Source organism: Artemia franciscana, chromosome 8 (assembly GCF_032884065.1).
Source record: "Artemia franciscana chromosome 8, ASM3288406v1, whole genome shotgun sequence".
Lineage (NCBI taxonomy): Eukaryota > Metazoa > Arthropoda > Branchiopoda > Anostraca > Artemiidae > Artemia > Artemia franciscana.
The window spans coordinates 17,274,059-17,292,578 of NC_088870.1; the positions used below are offsets into that span (position 1 = coordinate 17,274,059).

The 18,520-nt window shown below is 35.9% G+C and overlaps 1 protein-coding gene across 4 annotated transcripts in view; it reads left to right on the forward strand.

The window, feature by feature from the left end:
• Positions 1-18,520, forward strand: part of LOC136030069 (glycerol-3-phosphate acyltransferase 3-like) — an 84,127-nt gene that overhangs the window by 51,455 nt on the left and 14,152 nt on the right. For all 4 annotated transcript variants that reach the window (XM_065708702.1, XM_065708701.1, XM_065708704.1 and 1 more), the window contains exons 7-8: positions 1,176-1,291; positions 11,688-11,829. In XM_065708702.1, the coding sequence (XP_065564774.1) occupies positions 1,176-1,291; positions 11,688-11,829 (258 nt within the window). The remainder of the gene's footprint in view (positions 1-1,175; positions 1,292-11,687; positions 11,830-18,520) is intronic.

The following is an 18,520-nucleotide window of genomic DNA, read 5'->3' on the forward strand; positions in this document are numbered from 1 at the left end:
AACCGGGGGTTCTCGACTTGATTTGGGTCCCGTGAGCTCTAGCAAAACAAGTCACGTGAGATTACGTTATCCTCAGTCACAACTGGGAGTTCTCCACTTGACTAGCGGGTCTTTAGCTCTAGCAAAACAAGTCACGCGAGATAACGTCAGCCTCAACGTAGGCAAACAATTACGTAAAAAGCAACTTCTATTGTGTAGCAAACACCTGCATTTCGAAGAAAATTTGCAACACTTGCTGGTTGCTAGGAACCTGGTATCGGTTGCTATGATCGTGGAATCCAAAAAGCCCTCACTACTGTTAAAAATTCTTAAAGTTAAAATTAAAGATATTGTCACCATATGTTTTGACAAGTTCAAATTGAGGCTTTTTAGTTTTGTTTTGTTGATTTATCTGTGATGCATCACTAATTATTGATGAGAAGGGAATTTTTTAATTCTTCTTTAGATCTAAAAAAAAGTCAGAAATAAGCTATATTTTCAAGATGACACAATATTTACTTTGATAATCACTCAACCAAGAATTATAACACTTGCTCAGGAGGTGCAAGCCCAATCATCAAATTTGTATTAACACTAAATAAGGATGTCACCCCGTTTGTTTAGTCCGAAAAGGAAATCTTTTATGTTGTGTTTTAGCTATCAAATGTTACGGATCGATAATCGAACAAACGTTCGTGATTACACAAAGATTAGGAAACACTATTCTAATAGATTGGTCAAACAAATTTGATGGCGAATAGTTGCTGATTTTAGAACATTACTAGCTTTATTTTTTTTTATTTTTTGTGTTAAGTTTTGGTTTTATCAATGTAATTCGGCTGATAAAAGAAAGTGGATCAACACAAAAGCTAGCTTATTTACACTAAATCTACATGCGAAAAATGCCAAGTTTAAATAATAGAAAAAATTTGCAAATTGAACTTACTTTTGCTTTGCTGGCCACTTTTGCAAAAAGGTCGCTTTTCTGTAAGAGTGAAGCCTACGAGTTCAAATTTCTCGGGAGGGCGTGATGACGCTTTTGAAGAGGCCTTCATTAATAACTAATTCATTCAAACTGTATTTTTGTATATTTTTTTAACATTTAGGGGGGAGGTCTCTTGAAGTTTTACTACTTTTACTTTTCCTTTTCTTAATGACTATTTGTGATTGTCACTACTTGGCTGTTTATTTGCTAGATTGGCCAGCGTCATGGAGGATTTTTGGGTATTATCCAACGTGCGTTGGCTCGAGCCTCATCTCATATTTGGTTTGAGCGCGCAGAAGCGAAGGATAGAGTGGCAGTCGCAAAAAGGTAAGCCCATCATCAAAACACTACCACTTATGCTCAATTTTTACGTCTTAGATTTATGATCGCATCTAGCTTTGATTACTTTTCTTCTTATTAGGATTTTACTTCCTGTATTTTGATTAAAAATTATATTTTCGTATTTTCTTTTATTTCCCAAGTAAATGGGGTACACCATGCTGTGTTTTACTTCTGTCTCGACTCGTATTTTGTTTTCTGGTTGTTACTGTATTTTTTGCAGTGCCTCAGGTATTGAGTATTGTCTATTATAAGCCTTAAAAATTTTTGAAAAATACCGTTATATACCGCTATGTTTTTGACCGTGTTTCTTCGAGTCAAGTAAGATGTTAACCAGTGACTTATGAATGATTTAACTATCGACTTCATGGAAAAAGATGTTTACACGACAATTATACAATATAACAAAGAGACAAATATTTGATATAACTTTCCTCATTTTCATGTTTCAAATTTTACAAGTTTGGTAATGTGGCCTGATTTGTAAACTGTAGTATGTTTTGTAGGTTGATATTATCTTACATAGATTTGACTGATATAGATATTTAGGCTGATATATACTGTCGTTTATGAATTTTTATAAGTGAAGTATGAATGTCGTCTTAGGATAAAATACCTTTAATTTACCTGAAAATAAGCGAAGATGTGATTAAAAAAACATGAAGATAAAAAAAAACATAGTCAACATGTGAAAATTATCAGACAAGATAGAATAGAATCAGACAATAAGATAAAAACACATAAAGATAATACAAGCTGGTATCAAAACGTGTCGCACTCTTTTCTTGTTCTATTGACTTCATTATATTTTTCTTAAATGGGACAATTTCATATAACTTGTAGTAGTTAAATTTTAGTTTCGTAGTCTAATTTTTAAAAATTTGCTGGGGAATGTCTCATGTTTCTTTCTTATTTTTTTTCTTTTAATTTGTTTTTCAAGTCAGAAACCAGCACAAATTAAATAGCTGGTGTAATACCTTATGAATATTTAGTCATAATCTTTAGTTTTCAGGATTGCAAACTCTGACCCTAATTGCTTTTGAATATGATAGAGGTTATATATGAAAGAGTTACGGTCTCAAGCGCAAACAGGAAATAAATTTAAATATTTGAAAAGGATGTTCAAGATTTGACAAAAGAACATTGATACAAAAGTTTCTAATAAAAGAAGAATTCAAACGGGAAAAGGTCTTTTTTATTGATAAGCCAACGTTAGGGCGTACCCTTGCATGATTGTCAAGTCTTAAAGGAAAATAACGTTTCGTGGGTCAGCCTTTAAATTATCTGATTACCTAGCAATTTTCCATAATAAACAACATGGCTTTCTCTACATTTTATGAGCCCTAGACGAAATTAATGATCTATAAATGGTAATGTCAAACTATTTCCAGGTTCCCAGGTCTTGTAATTAAATTTTGGTTGTGCTTCCTGACATAGGTGTCTGCATAGCATAAAAGAGTGAATATTAAGATGTTCCAAAATATCAACAGAAAAACAGCTTCTTCCCCTGGACCCGTCTTAGGTCTATACATACACGAAAACTGCAATTTTCCAAGATCTTTTTTCTGGTTGTTTCAAGATCGTGAAGTTCTTAGGGCAGTATTACGTTTTCGTCAGTGTTGCCGCTTTGAACCATGAAAACAGATAAGCACAGCTAATTAGTTGTATTTGACAACACTTTTCGTCTTTAAAAGTTCAAACAATAACAGTGTGCTAATTCCAAAAGAGAACTACACCTTTGCAGGAAAGCTACGCATTCTTAACCTGTTTGATTAACTGTATAATTTCGTATGGATGTCGTTTACATTAAATTTCTGATTTTTTCTAACTTTTTAAGATATTCGTGGTTGGGTAAGTTTCCACTTAATCAATTCAATTTATCAGATTTCATTTTTGCTGTCCTTGGTAGTTATAAGGCTTTTGTTAAATCAAAAAAATAATATTACATATAACAAATATTACAAGCTAAATATTATTTATGTTCAAGTCACTTTTTAGTCTCTTTTTTCAAGTGGTTTGCGGTTTTCAGTGGTTAGTCCTCTTTCCTTCTTTATACTGGCATGCAAGGAATTGATTTTAGGTATCAGGTTTTATTCTGTAGTTTGTGAAACTCAAAAACACCCTTTCATGAAGACGGTAAACTGTACTACCTTTGAAACAGTGTTCTATGCTGCGAAACGGTAAATTTTATAGCCTAGAAGAGTAAGAATGTCTGGTTATGTTTGGTTTTTATGATGATCTAGGTTTTAATCTGTGAAATTTTGGTTTATATTTTTTTTCTAAACTAAGAATTCTTTAAACCATAAAGTAGAAAAAAAGTACATTTCATGAGATAACTTTCAAATAAATCTATGTTGATCTTGGGTAGAGGAGAGGGAAGGGTCTTGCGGATAATGGCACATTTTTGATTAAACTATTTTCTAAACATTTTCTGTTTTTTTGTTCAAAGATTTTTGAAAGAGGTGGATGCAAATAATGACATAAACTGGAATTGATAGTTCATAAACGTTGATTGTGTTAGCGCATATTTGACATCCATGGCCATCAATAACATTAGGAGATTGCAATATGTAGAATATAAATTTACCCTTTTGTTGTTAATAGTAAAATATAGTCCATCCCTTATCGGCTACGCCACCAGGACTTTTTTTTTTTTTATATGCATCAATAATTACAGTGAGCTATTTTAGCAAAGATCTTATCCAGCACCCTTTTCAAAATATTGGAAAAATAGTTTACCATTTTCGGTAGATTTACTTTAAACTCCGTAATTTGAATTGTTTATTTTTTCCTAATGAAATACAGAAAACCTTGAAAAAAAACTATGGAATAATTTTTTTTTACATAGCCCCAGCTAAGGCAATTCCTGGGCTGTCTGATTTCTTTCTGTTAAAGAATCTATTTTGATTGAAGTCTGGAAATTTTCCTTTTTATGGCACTTGTTATTAACCAAGTGACATATAGCAATCGCAAATTCTGTCGGTCCCGGTTTTGCTACTTTAGGCACTTTCAGTAAGCTAGGACGATGAAATTTGGCAGGCGTATCAGGGACCGGACCAGATTAAGTTAGAAATAGTCGTTTTCCTGATTTGACCATCTGGGGGGGGGGAGTGAGGGGCCCGTTAATTCGAAAAAAATAGAAAAAATGAAGTATTTTTAACTTACAAGCGGTTGATCAGATCTTAATGAAATTTGATGTTTGGAAGGATATCGTGTCTCAGAGCTGTTATGTTAAATCCCGACAAAATCTGGTGACATTAGTGGGGGGAGTTGGGAGGGGGAAACCTAAAATCTTGGAAAACACTTAGAGTGGAGGGATCGGGATGAAACTTGGTGGGAAAAATAAGCACAAGTCCTAGATACATGATTTAAATAACCAGAACGTATCCGCTCTCTTTGGTATAGTTGAGGGGGGTTAATTCTGAAAAATTAGAAAAAATGAGGTATTTTTAACTTTCGAACGGGTGGTCGGATCTCAATGAAATCTGATATTTAGAAGGATATCGTGTCTCAAAGCTCTTATTTTAAATCCCGACCGGATCTGGTGACATTGGGGGGGAGTTTGGGGTGGGGGAACCAACCTAAAATCTTGGAAAACGCTTAGATTGGAGGGGTCGGGATGCAACTTGGTGGGAAAAATAAGCAGAAGTCTTAGATACGTGATTTAAATAATTGGAACGGATCCACTCTATTGGGGGGGGGGGGTAATTCTGAAAAATTAGGATAAATGACGTATTTTTAACTTACGAAGGAGTGATCGAATCTTCATGAAACTTCATATTCTGATCGAATCTTCATGAAAATTCATATTTAGAAGGACCTCGTAACTCAGATCTCTTATTTTAAATCTAACCGGATCCAGCGTCACTGGGGGGGGGCAGTTGGGGGGGACCGGAAATCTTAGAAAATACTTAAAGCAGAGAAATAAGGATAAAACAGGATGGGAAGAATAAAAACCTGTCTAAGATACCTGACTGACATAACCGGACTTGATCTATTCTCTTTGGTGGAGTTTGGGGGGGGGGTAATTTGGAAAAATGAGGTATTTGTAACTTACGAGAGGGTGACCAGATCATAATGAAATTTGATATTTAGACGGATCTTGTGCTTTAAAGCTCTAATTTTAAATTCCGACCAGATCCTTTGATAGTGGGGGAGTTGGAGGGGGAAACCGGAATTCTTCGAAAACGTGAAAATTGGGGTATTTTTATCTTACGAATAGGTGATCAGATATTAATGAAATTGGATATTTAGAAGGAATTCATGTCTCAGAGCTCTTATTTCAAATCCCCACCAGATCTTTTGACATTGGGGGGAGTTGGAGGGGGAAATCCTGGAAAACACTTGGAGTAGAGGCATCGGGATGAAGCTTGGTCGATAGAATAAGCAAATGTCCTTGATACGTGATTGACGTAACCGTACCGGATTCGCTCTCTTTGGGGGAGTTGGGGGGAGGGGTTCAGTTATTTGGCGATTTTGGTGCTTCTGGACGTGCTAGGATGATGAAAATTGGTAGGCGTGTCAGGGAGCTGCACAAGTTGACTTGATAAAGTCGTTTTCCCAGATTCGACGATCTGGTGGGGGCTATTAAGCCTCTGATTTTCCTTGAGTCTGATTTTCATTTTCCAGAATCTTGGATTCTGGCATTAAGCCTCTGATTTTCCTTTTAAATCAATCTATCGATTCTTAGAATTTCGTTAGAGCTCATACCATATGAGCTCTTGGCTCTTAGCTCTTTTTGCCTCGTCACAAGTGCCATATGAGCTCTTAGCTCTTGTTTCTATAGTTTCTTTCTTTTTATTTTGTTCTTGTCTTACTTATTTTGATTTTCGTATTGCCGTTGTAAAAGGATCCCGTAGGCAGCGGCGTAATTTCTTCAGAATCCTGGGGGGGGGGGTTGGAGCTAATTTTCTCAAGTCAAGTGAAAATGACAGTAAGAAAACTGACCTGTTTCTCTTGATACTTGAATTATTCAGACTTATCTTAATTTTGACAAGATTTTTAGCAGAAACTAAATTTCAGCTTGGAGGGGGGTAAACTTGGGTCTGGAGGGAGTAGTTGCCCCCTGGCCCATAGCAAATTAAGTACCTGTCCATAGGTGGTACTGAAATATTCATTTTTTGTTTTGTAATTTTTAACTGTTATCAGTAAAAATATACCGTTGTTAGTATTTTTTAATTAGATTTTAAATATTTTCAGGGTTTTTCTACATTCTAAGATCTACTTTTTATCCTTTTTTTTATGGCACTTGGTATTAACCAAGTGACATATAGCAATCGCAAATTCTGTCGGTCTGTCTGTCGGCCCCGGTTTGGTACTTTAGGCACTTCCAGGTAAGCTAGGACGATGAAATTTGGCAGACGTATCAGGGACCGAACCAGATTAAATGAGAAATAGTTTTCCCGAAAATCGTTTTCCCAATTGGACCCTCTGGGGGGGAGGGAGTGGGGGCCCCGTCAATTCGGAAGAAATAGAAAGATTGAAGTATTTTTAATTTACGAACGGTTGATGAAATTTGATTTTTGGAAGGATAGCGTGTCTCAGAGCTGTTATTTTAAATCCTGACCGGATCTGGTGACATTGGGGGGAGTTGGGAGGGGGAAACCTAAAACTTGGAAAACACTTAGAGTGGAGGGATCGGGATGAAACTTGGTGGAGAAAATAAGCACAAGTCGTAGATACGTGATTGACATAACCGGAACGGATCCGCTATTCTTGGGGTAGTTGGGGGGGGGGGGTAATTCTGAAAAATTAGAAAAAATGAGGTATTTTTAACTTACGAACGGGTGATCGGATCTCAATGAAATTTGATATTTAGAAGGATATCGTGTCTCAGAGCTCTTATTTTAAATCCCGACCGGATCTGGTGACATTGGGGGGAAGTTGGGAGGGGGAAACCTAAAACTTGGAAAACACTTAGAGTGGAGGGATCGGGATTAAACTTGGTGGGAAAAATAAGCACAAGTCCTAGATATATGATTGACATAACTGGAACGGATCCGCTCTCTTTGGGGTAGTTGGGGGGGGGGGTTAATTCTGAAAACTTAGAAAAAATGAGGTATTTTTAACTTATGAACGGGTGATCGGATCTCAATGAAATTTGATATTTAGAAGGACCTCGTAACTCAGATCTCTTATTTTAAATCTCAACCGGATCCAGCGTCATTGGGGGGGCAGTTGGGGGACACCGTTAATCTTAGAAAATATTTAAAGCGGAGAGATCAGGATGAAACTGGATGGGAAGAATAAAAACCTGTCTAAGATACGTGACTGACATAACCGGATCTGCTCTCTATGGTGGAGTTGGGGGGGGGATGACGTATTTTTAACTTACGAAGGAGTGATCGAATCTTCATGAAACTTCATATTCTGATCGAATCTTCATGAAACTTCATATTTAGAAGGATCTGGTAACTCAGATCTCTTATTTTAAATGTCAACCGGATCTAGCGTCATTTGGGGGGGGGAATCTTAGAAAATAATTAAAGCGGAGAGATCAGGATGAAACTGGATGGGAAGAGTAAAAACCTGTTAAGATACGTGACTGACATAACCGGACCGGATCTGCTCTCTTTGGTGGAGTTGGGGGGGGGGGGTAATTTTGAAAATTGAGGTATTTGTAACTTACGAAAGGGTGACCAGATCTTAATGAAATTTGATATTTAGAAGGATCTTGTGCTTTAAAGCTCTAATTTTAAATTCCGACCAGATCCTGTGATATTGGTGGGAGTTGGAGGGGGAAACCGGAGGAGTTGGAGAGGAAAATTCTTGGAGAACGTGAAAATTGGGCATTTTTATCTTCCGAATAGGTGATCGGATCTTAATGAAATTTGATATTTAGAAGGAATTCGTGTCTCAGAGCTCTTATTTCAAATCCCGGCCAGATCTTTTGGCATTGGGGGGAGCTGGAGTTTTCCCAGATTCGACCATCTGGGGGGCTAAAGGGAGAGGAAAATTAGAAAAAATTAGGTATTTATAACTTACGAGTGGGTGATTGGATCTTAATGAATTTTGATATTTAGAAGGACATCGCGACTCAGAGCTCTTATTTTAAATCCTGACCGGCATTAAGCCTCTGATTTTCCTTTTAAATCAACCTATTGATTCTTGAAATTTTGTTAGAGCTCATACCATATGAGCTCTTGGCTCTTCTTGCCTCGTCACAAGTGCCATATGAGCTCTTAGCTCTTGTTTGAACTTACGAACGGGTGATCGGATCTTAATGACATTTGATATATAGAAGGATATTGTGTCTCAGAGCCTTCATGCATAGAGTGGAGAGATCAGAATGAAACTTGGTGGGAAGAATAAGCACAAGTCCTAGATACGTGATTGACATAACCGGACTGAATCCATTTTCTTTTTTGGTAGTTGTCTAGGGATCGGAATGAAACTTGGTTGGAAAAATAAGCACAAGTCCTAGGTACGTAATGGACATAACTGGAACAGATTCGCTCTCTTTGGGGGAGCTGGGGGGGAGGAGGGTTAATCCTGAAAAATTAGAAAAAATGAGGTATTTTTAACTTTCAAAGGAGTGATCGGATCTTAATGAAATTCCATATTTAGAAGGACCTCGTAACTCAGATCTCTTATTTCAAATCCCGACCGGATCCAGTGTCATTGGGGAAAGTTGGGGGGGGGGAGGAACCGGAAATCTTGGAACACGCTTAGAGTGGAGAGATCAGGATGAAACTTGGTGGGTAGAATAAGCAAATGCCGTAGATACGTGATTGACGTAACCGAACTGGATTCACTCTCTTTAGGGGAGTTAGGGGGGGGTCCATTGCTTTGGCAAGTTCGGTGCTTCTGGACTTGCTGGGACGATGAAAATTGGTAGACGTGTCAGGGCATAAATTGAGTGGATAAAGTCGTTTTCCTCGATTCGCCCATCTGGGGGGGGGGCTGAAGGAAGAGGAAAAATTAGAAAAAATGATACATTTTTAACTCACGAGTGGTTGATCGGATCTTAATGAATTTTTATATTTAGAAGGACATCGTGTCTCAGAGCTCTTATTTTAAATCCCGACCGGCATTAACCCTCTATTTTCGTTTAAAATTAGTTTTTAAATCAACTCATTAACTGTAAATATTAAACAGTTAATAACCCAATTAACTGTAAAAGAATATCATATAGCTTGGTAAGGCTGTTTACATAGTTGTAATTTTACACACATCAGACTTTACAGTTCATCCATTCGTTATTTTTTTTTTTCTTATAATAATCAACTAAATTCCAAACATAAATACAAAAATACTTTGGGTTTCCTTTTTTCATCTAGGTTGCAATTGATTTCTTCCGATTAGTTATATACCTACACCAATCTTCCTGTATATAGGGTAATCTCTATAGCGCTAAGATTTAACGTCGCTCTTTACTATTGTTTAAAAAATAAAAACTAGCTATTAGGTCAAAGCAACACTGGCCAGTAGCGTAGGCCCTTGGCTATGCCAAAATAATACTCTCTATATTCCAATCAAAACTGGGTTCTTTGGATGTTGTTAATGTACCTCTACGTCACTGGGGTAAGATTTCGGATCAATAGCAATATGGGACTAGACCCTTACCTTCCCCCAGATGGAAATTAAGTCTTTAGAATTTTTTAATATGGTTTCCTTATACATGGTGACTAGAAAGTGCTGAATTTCTTGATATTAGCCATATTCTAGTTTGGTTTTAGAACCGACCTGGTTCAGAAACTCCAATTGATTATTCTGAGATTCTTACATAAGAAATGGCTACCATTAATTTTAGAGCTATATGAGCCATTAAAACCCCCACATAATAAATTATAGCGAAGGCCGCCATAGAAAAATATGCTGCTTCACCCTACGACACCTGATTAGTGCTTTCTTTTCTTGCTTGTCCATCTTTATGTGGAAACTAGTATTGATAAGCTATATTTGGCAAGTTTATCGAAGCTAATTTTCGTCCAGAATATTCATATCCCTTTGACAAAATATTTTTCAACATTCCCCGCTAGATCAGAGCCAAGATCAAACTGGAACACTATAGTAGTTTCACACTACTTACTCAATTACTTCCACTACTGCTAATAACTCATTTTTCCACCAAGTCACCTCATACCCTGCAAATCACCTGATGAAGATAGGCTAGTTATAAACGGTTCCTCCGTCCCTGTTGTTGGACGGGAAATCCTAACTGTTTAGCTTCAAATTAACATCAAAATGAGTCTTTCAAGAGTTTACCTAACCAAAATCATTAGTACATATATAACAGAAAAGAAATTCACTAAAAAATGGATTTTTCATTGAATAAAATATTGGTACGTATCTTTTTGGGTCGCCCTGTTATCTTTGCTCTCTAGTCCCCTGTGCCAAACTATAGGGACCGATTTATATTTCGATTAAAGTCGATTGGAGATCCAAAGTGCACCTTCCTCGTTTGTTCTGATCGCTGTGCTATATCGAAATATTACCTTTTTGGGTTTTGAATTGTCCATCTGTATATTTATATTATTAAAAGTATTTGAACATATTCTTAGATAAATCAAAAGTTTTAATACCTTGTGACAGCGTAGTGGTTAAGACTGTGACTCTTGATCAAGAGTTTTCAGGTTCGACCCCGCGTTTCGCAAGGAAGAAATATCTTTCAATTGCCATTTATAATTTTTTTCTTTTGTCGAAACCTCGCAATATTAAAAATATTTCAAACCATTTTTTTTTGTTCTCGAGTCAATTTTTCGCATGTCTTTTCCTTCAGGTAATTTATAAGGCGATTTTTCTTACGTAAATAAATAAAACGCAATCAAGTGCTTCTAAAAATTTCTGTATTAATCCCTTTATCGGGAAAAATTCCAATTTTTATGTCTTATTTTTATTTAGCTACGGACGACTGATCACACGAAGAAAAAATACTTTGAAAGCAATATTGTTGCTTTGCAAAATAATTATCGACACTGTTTCAAATTAGAATTGTAACATTCTAAAAAAATTTAAGATTGTTTAACTGTTTAGCATCAAATTAACATCAAAATGAGTCTTTCAAGAGTTTACCTAACCAAAATCATTAGTACATATAGCTCCATGGGGTGAATTTCATTATGTAGTATGCACTCTCCTCCGTCCCTGTTGTTGGACGGGAAACCCTAATTGTTTAGCTTCAAATTAACATCAAATGAGTTTGATGTTGATTTAAAAACAAAATTCTTAGAATTTTGCTAGAGCTCATGCCAGATGGGCGCTTGGCTCTTCCGAACTCGTCACAAGTGCCATATGAGTTCTTAGTTCTTGTTTTTTTTTTTTCAAATTTATGGGTATGTTCAAATCCGACTATGGATGGAATTATCAAGGAAAAATGTATTTTAGGGGTATTTTGAATATATTCAATTCGAATGAATATGATACTAATGTCATTTGGTTACAGACTAAAAGAGCACGTTGAAGATCCTGACAAATTGCCCATTTTGATATTTCCCGAAGGAACTTGTATCAACAATACATCTGTAATGCAGTTCAAGAAAGGAAGTTTTGAAGTGGGTGGTACCATTTATCCAGTTGCAATTAAGGTTAGTCTAGCTCGTTGTTTTAGTAATCCCTAACTAATTTATAACTGTAATCCCTAGTTCAGCTGCAGATGGGTATGAATGCTGGCCACTTCGCTTTACAGTTTTGTTACTCTGAATAGTTACTCTGAGTACATCAGTACTCTTGTAAAGGGAGTAAAACCTTAGAATATAATAATACTGTCATGATATTTACAAAAGACGAACCAATATATTTAGCACTTATTTAATTATGTGCTTTGCAAAGTTTAACCAGATTATATTAATTATTCTAATTGAATAGGCAACTGTAATAATAGATACTAGAAGAAGTATTTAAAATCACGTAACAATTAATAACCAGGTAACTACCCGTGTAACAGAGTATGATGCAGGGGTGCAACTGTGTAGTTAACTCTTAACCACGAAGAACTTCATTTTATTCTACTTATTCACTGAAACTGACCTGAAACTGATCAGCAAGGCATCAGGCAACAGGTAAATTGCACAAAAAGTTGTCTTCCTGAAAACACGGACAATCCTACAAATATTGCCCTAATTTAGTTAATTTAATGTCAACTATTAGCAAAAAACTTAACATAGCCACATCCCTTCCAAATTCCATGGGATGATATGGAGGAGGGATAATCAAACAAACTAAAAAAAAGGAGCTATAAAAAAAAATGCACAATTGCAACATCATGTACCCTGCTACCACTCATTTAACACTCGACTTCTTCCTTAAGACACAGCAGTCGAATTAGATCAGTAATTTTAGTTATTTAATACTATTTTATGCTATCAATTGTGTATCCTATTTATTTAATAATTAAAAAATATTTAGAAAACAATCCATTCTTCAACAGCCTTTTAAATCCACTTGTATCACAACTACTTTTAATATCCCCATCAAGCGACTTCCGTTATGAATACATTTTCATTCTTTTTTTTTACTTTTATTTAACATAATAAACAAAAATATAGAAGTCGCTAGGCTAGGGAAACAAATTTAACTTTTACTAACACGTGGGTCTACATAAAAAAAATGATTCAAGTAATATCTGGTCCTGTGTTCCTGAGATGCAATCCTAATAACATTTTGTAATAGGATTCTAACACAAATTATAAAGCAAGTAGACATATTAAAGTAAAAGTAAAAACCTTTGAAATGTTTGAAGTAAAAAATTAAAGTAGTTTAATATTCAAAATAATGTACCAACTAAAAACGGTAGGAAAGTAGTAAGAGGAAACTGGGATTTTTAAATTGTAGAGCCAGAGAACAAAAATTAGTACCCTAGTCTTCAAAAAAATGACAGGGCCAAGGCAAAAATCACAAAAACAAATATTTCTAAAAGTCTCATCTTCATTATACTTCTAGTAAAATGACTGGCAATATTAGTAAAGACTGGCAAAAAGTTTGGAACTATTCTGTGTTGTTTTTTTTAGAAGCTATTTCAAAGGCAAAATTCTGCATAATAGTCAAGCAAAAATGGGTTTGACCTCAAACAGATTAAAATATACAAATGATCGTTTTACTATCCGACTGGAAAATTTGTGCCGATTCCGAATCCAAAAGTTTACCGCTTTTACAAATTTCAGTTTTTGAGGTTGAATTTGAGGTTGAGGCAAAAAATGTAGATTGAGTAAATACCAGCAAATATGATTTGATATGTCATTTCTACGCTCTTTTTATGCGTTCTTAAAAGTTAAATTTGTTTCCCTAGCGTAGCGATTTTTATATTTTTATTTATTATGTTAAATTAAAGTAAAAAAAGTAAGAATATATTCATTACGGAACTCGTTAGATGGGGATATTAAAAGTAGTTGAGATACAAGTGGATTTAAAAGGCTGTTGAAGAATGGATTGTTTTCTAAATATGATTTTAACTATTAAATAAATAGGATACATAATTGATAGGACAAAATGGCATTAAATAATTGAAATTACTAATTTAATTCGATTGCTGTGTGTTAAGGAAGGAGTTAAGTGTTAAATTGGTGGTAGTAGGGTACATGATGTTGTATTTATGCTTTTTTTAACCTTCTGAGGTTAATTAGATATGTCATTCTACGTTCTTTTTATACTGACAAACATAATTAAATTTTAAAAGTCAAAAGAATTGTTTGGGGCTTAAAGCTTTAAGAGAGAGTGAGGTTGGTGGAGAGGTTCTAGAAAAATTGTGAAAAAAGGGGTCAACCTAAAAAAAAATGCTATACAAATGATTCTTTTACCATCCGGCTAAAAAATGTGTGTTGATTTCAAATCCGAAAAGTTTGCCGCTCTAGTTCTTTCACAAATTTGAGTTTTTGAGGTTGAGGTTGAGGCAAAAAATGTTGATTGAGTAAATAGCAGCATAATATGATTTGATATGTCATTTCTACGCTCTTTTTATGCGTTCTTAAAAGTTAAATTTGTTTCCCTAGCGTAGCGATTTTTATATTTTTATTTATTATGTTAAATTAGAGTAAAAAAAAAAGTAAGAATGTATTCATTACGGAACTCGTTAGATGGGGATATTAAAAGTAGTTGAGATACAAGTGGATTTAAAAGGCTGTTGAAGAATGGATTGTTTTCTAAATATGATTTTAACTATGAAATAAATAGGATTCATAATTGATAGGACAAAATGGCATTAAATAATTGAAATTACTTATTTAATTCGATTGCTGTGTGTCAAGGAAGGAGTTAAGTGTTAAATTGGTGGTAGTAGGGTACATGATGTTGTAGTTATGCTTTGTTTTTTTATACTCCTTCTGAGGTTAATTAGATATGTCATTTCTACGTTCTTTTTGTACTGACGAACCTGAAATTAAATGTTTAAAGTCAAAAGAATTCTTTGGGGCGTAAATCTTTAAGAGAGTGAGGTCGGCGGAGAGGTCCTAGGAGAATTGTGAAAAAAGGGGTCAACCTCAAACAAATTACTATACAAATGATTATTTTACTATACGACTAAAAAATTTGTGCTGATTTCAAATCCGAAAAGTTTGCCACTCTAGCTCTTTCACAAATTTGAGTTTTTGAGGTTGAATTCGAGGGTGAATTTTTTAATGTAAAGAATGCCGTCCTGAAAAGACAATTCCGAATTTAGGAAGTGGTTTAGAGGGTTTGATTTAACATCCCGGTAAAATTCTAGTTAATTGACTTCTTGCTATCTTGGAAAGGGTTAAGGTTAGGAAAATGAAACTTTCAGGGATAAGTCTACAGGCTAAAGTATGTCCCGGGAAGGTATTTTAAAGCACCCACCTCCACTCCTTCTCCCTCTAGAGGGCACTGAAATTTGCCTGCATGACAGGTCTATGCCTATTGAAATTTTGACAAAACAACATTTTACCTTAATTTTTAGTTACTAGTTGCTTTTTCTCTGCCTTTAGTTCTGAAAATGCAATTCCTGTTATTTGAGTAGAATTTTGAGCCATATCAATGTTGTTTTTTTTTATTTAGGAAATGTATTTGCATATTTTTAAAACCTTATAAAATGGAATTGAGCAAAGTTATGAAGCTGAAAACAATTTTGTTGTACTTCAATTAAGCAGAAGATCTATTTTGCAAAGTTTCACTTTTATAACACACATATTTTTAAAGGTCATCAAAGGTCAGGGCCCTCGAGAGGGAGAAGGAGTGGAGGTAGTTGCTTCAAAATACCTTCCCAGGACATAGTTTAGTCTGTGGATTCATCCCTGAAAGTTTCATTTTCCTAACCTAAACCCTTTCTGAGATAGCAAGAAGTCAATTAACTAGAATTTTACCAACATCCCTAATACATCATAACATTATAGCAATTTCGGTTTAGGATGGAGAGGGTGAAGTAGTCTCTGAGGCAAATTTGAGGTACATAAAAGTTGACTTTTTCGAAAATCGTCATCGTCCACGAGTTTCGAAGGATTTTCACGTCTCCAATTCTTTGTCTAAAAATTCTACTTTCTAACTGATGCTGGTAAAGGCTTGCGGTAGATACAGAGGTAGATTTGAGGTACAAGAAAAAACTAAATTTCTGATTTGCCAATTGGAACTAGAATATTTCCTAAAAATTTTAACAGAATTGCTAAAGTTATTATGTAAACTGCAAAATATTTTCGGTACCTGAGTGATAATCTTAATTTGTTAATTCTAACTAGAAAAATACATGAAAATTTGAAACTAGGTTGTTTTTCCTTTCGCTTAAAGTGAGTCGTTACTTCACTTTATGGGGTGGAATTCTAATTTAGAATGATGATTTGTTTAATCTGTAAGAAAGAAATACTCGAAGCGAACAAGCAATTTGTTGTGACTGAAGTAGGAGCGAGAACCATAAACGAATCAAATAAAAAGCGAAAACGAACTAATGTGACGGCTGTTGTGGGTGATTGTTTTCACAAGTCATGCCGAAGTTCTTACACAGATGCAAGGGCCATTGGTCAGCACTTGCGATTCTTAGTCAAGCAAACTGAGTCCCAGAGGAGTAGTTCAAATCGCCTGATAGAACAATTTGATTTTAAAACTGACTGTTTATTTTATTCGAGCAGAGTGGTTTTTAAGAAGACTCACAAGAAGTAAAACAGATTTTGCATCCGCAAAACAAAGTTCGGTGAGACACTGATGGGACTTTGTCAAAAGCGAAATGATCACTGGTCTGGGAAAGTTCACGACCGAATTCTAGTAGCGAATTTGGATCTGCATGCAGCAGGTGTTTTATGCTACAAAATACGTTACTGCAACTTTGCATCTGGCAAGAATCGCCCTTTGAAACATGCAGGAAATCCGACTGACAGACCCGAAAAAAAGAGAGGTAGGAAATTAAAACTGAGTCAAAAGCAAGCATTTGAAGAGGTGATGCGGTTTTTTGAAGGGAATGATGACAAACAGCTAACAGTTCGTGATTTGGTCAGCATGATGAGTCAGTTTCTTGGTGATTTGGAAGAGCCTGTGTATAGCCAATTTTACATGAAGAAGCTTGTCAAGGAGAGGCTTGGTGATAGAGTAGTGACTGCAGAGACCGACGGTAAGGCTAGTGTTGTCACATTAAGACCCACGGCTCATACTATACTGCGAAACTTTTACGAACAACCAAATGATAGCGACGAAAACCAGAAGAAAATGAACATTATTAGTGCGTCTGCTGAGTTGTTAAAGAGCGACATAAAATCTATCACCCAAGATATGAATGAATATGTTAAGATGGATGACTTGAAAATTCTCGAAGAAAATTTGAACTAAGAAAATTTGAACGACGTGACGCATGGGAGGAGGAACAGGTCTAAAAGCTGTCCTAAGATCAGCTTTCAGTCGCAGATGCCTTGTTTAATAAAAAAAAGGGACTTCCTTGGCAACGCAGAAAACAAGCAGACAATCATCAGCGTCCTGTCTGGCTACCTTAATGATGCGGGACGTAAATTGTACCAGTCACCAGCCGATGCTGACCTGATGATTGTGACGACTGCGGTCGAGTCGGCAGAACGCCAACCCACTGTCTTATTAGGATAAGATACGACATACTAGTCCTTTAACTGTACCACACGAAGAGAGACTGTAAACCGATATTTTTCCATTCCGAGTCAAAGTCCTAGAAAACTGGAGGCCGTATGTGAAATGTATTGGCAGCTAAACTGATACTTTGTGACACTTTGCGACCGAATTCTTTTCTTCCATGCTTTTCTCGGATGCGATTTGACTTCGCGGATTTGTGACATAGGGAAATCCTCATCACCTAACCACGTAAAAAAGAAGAAAAACTTCCATGACATCGCCGGACTGTTCCTAGATTCAGTTTCTACAAAAGACGACGTTAAAAAAGCTGGAGAGAAGGCCATGCTTACCTTATTTAAGGCTGCAGAAAATGAAACATGTCTTGGCCAGGTCCGCTATAAGAAATTCCTCTACAAAGTTGGAAATTCCGGGAAGTATGTAGAGGCAAAAAGACTCCCACCAACAAGCGTGGAAAAATGTTGAGCGTTGACTGGATCCTTTGGAGTATGGCTGGATTGTGCGGAAAGGGGAATTACGACCTGTGCATTCAGATAGATTACCGGCAACCCCTTCCCTTCTCTCAGTGTTTCACTGTAATTGCAAGAGCGAGTGTTCGACGCTGTGACGTTCTTGGAAAAAGCAGGGCTTAAAATGTACATGAGCTTTTGGCAATTGTAATGGAACAGGCTGTTCTAACTGCGAAACGTTTGGTGCCGGAAACCAATAAGACGATGCTAGCGAAGAAGACCAAATTTTTGAATAGCTTTGCCAAGCTTAAGCCCCAAGCAATTCTTTTGACCTTAAACATTTAGTATCATGTTTATCAGCAAAAAAAGAGCGCAGAGATGACATCTAATCACATTTGCTGGTATTTACTAAATCAACATTTTTTGCCTCAACCTAAAATTCAACCTCAAAAAACTCAAATTTGTGAAAAAGCTAGAGCGGTAAACTTTTCGGATTCGGAATCAGCACATATTTTTGGGTCGGGTAGTGAAAGAATCATTTTTGTTGCAATTTGTTTGAGGTTGACTCCTTTTTTTCACAATTTTCTTAGACTATAGCCTAAAAATGCATACAAAGTATAAAAAATCTGAAGATCTCCCAACTAGATCAGGCGTGGATCTCCCAGTGGATCAGGCGAATAAATTGTCAAAAACTGAACAGGAAGGAAAATCATCAGCAGTTAAAAATAGCGAAAAGCAACTAGGGACAACACCCTGGTTTCAAACTCAAACTTATCGCCAAGAGAAAAGAAACGAACACCCTCCG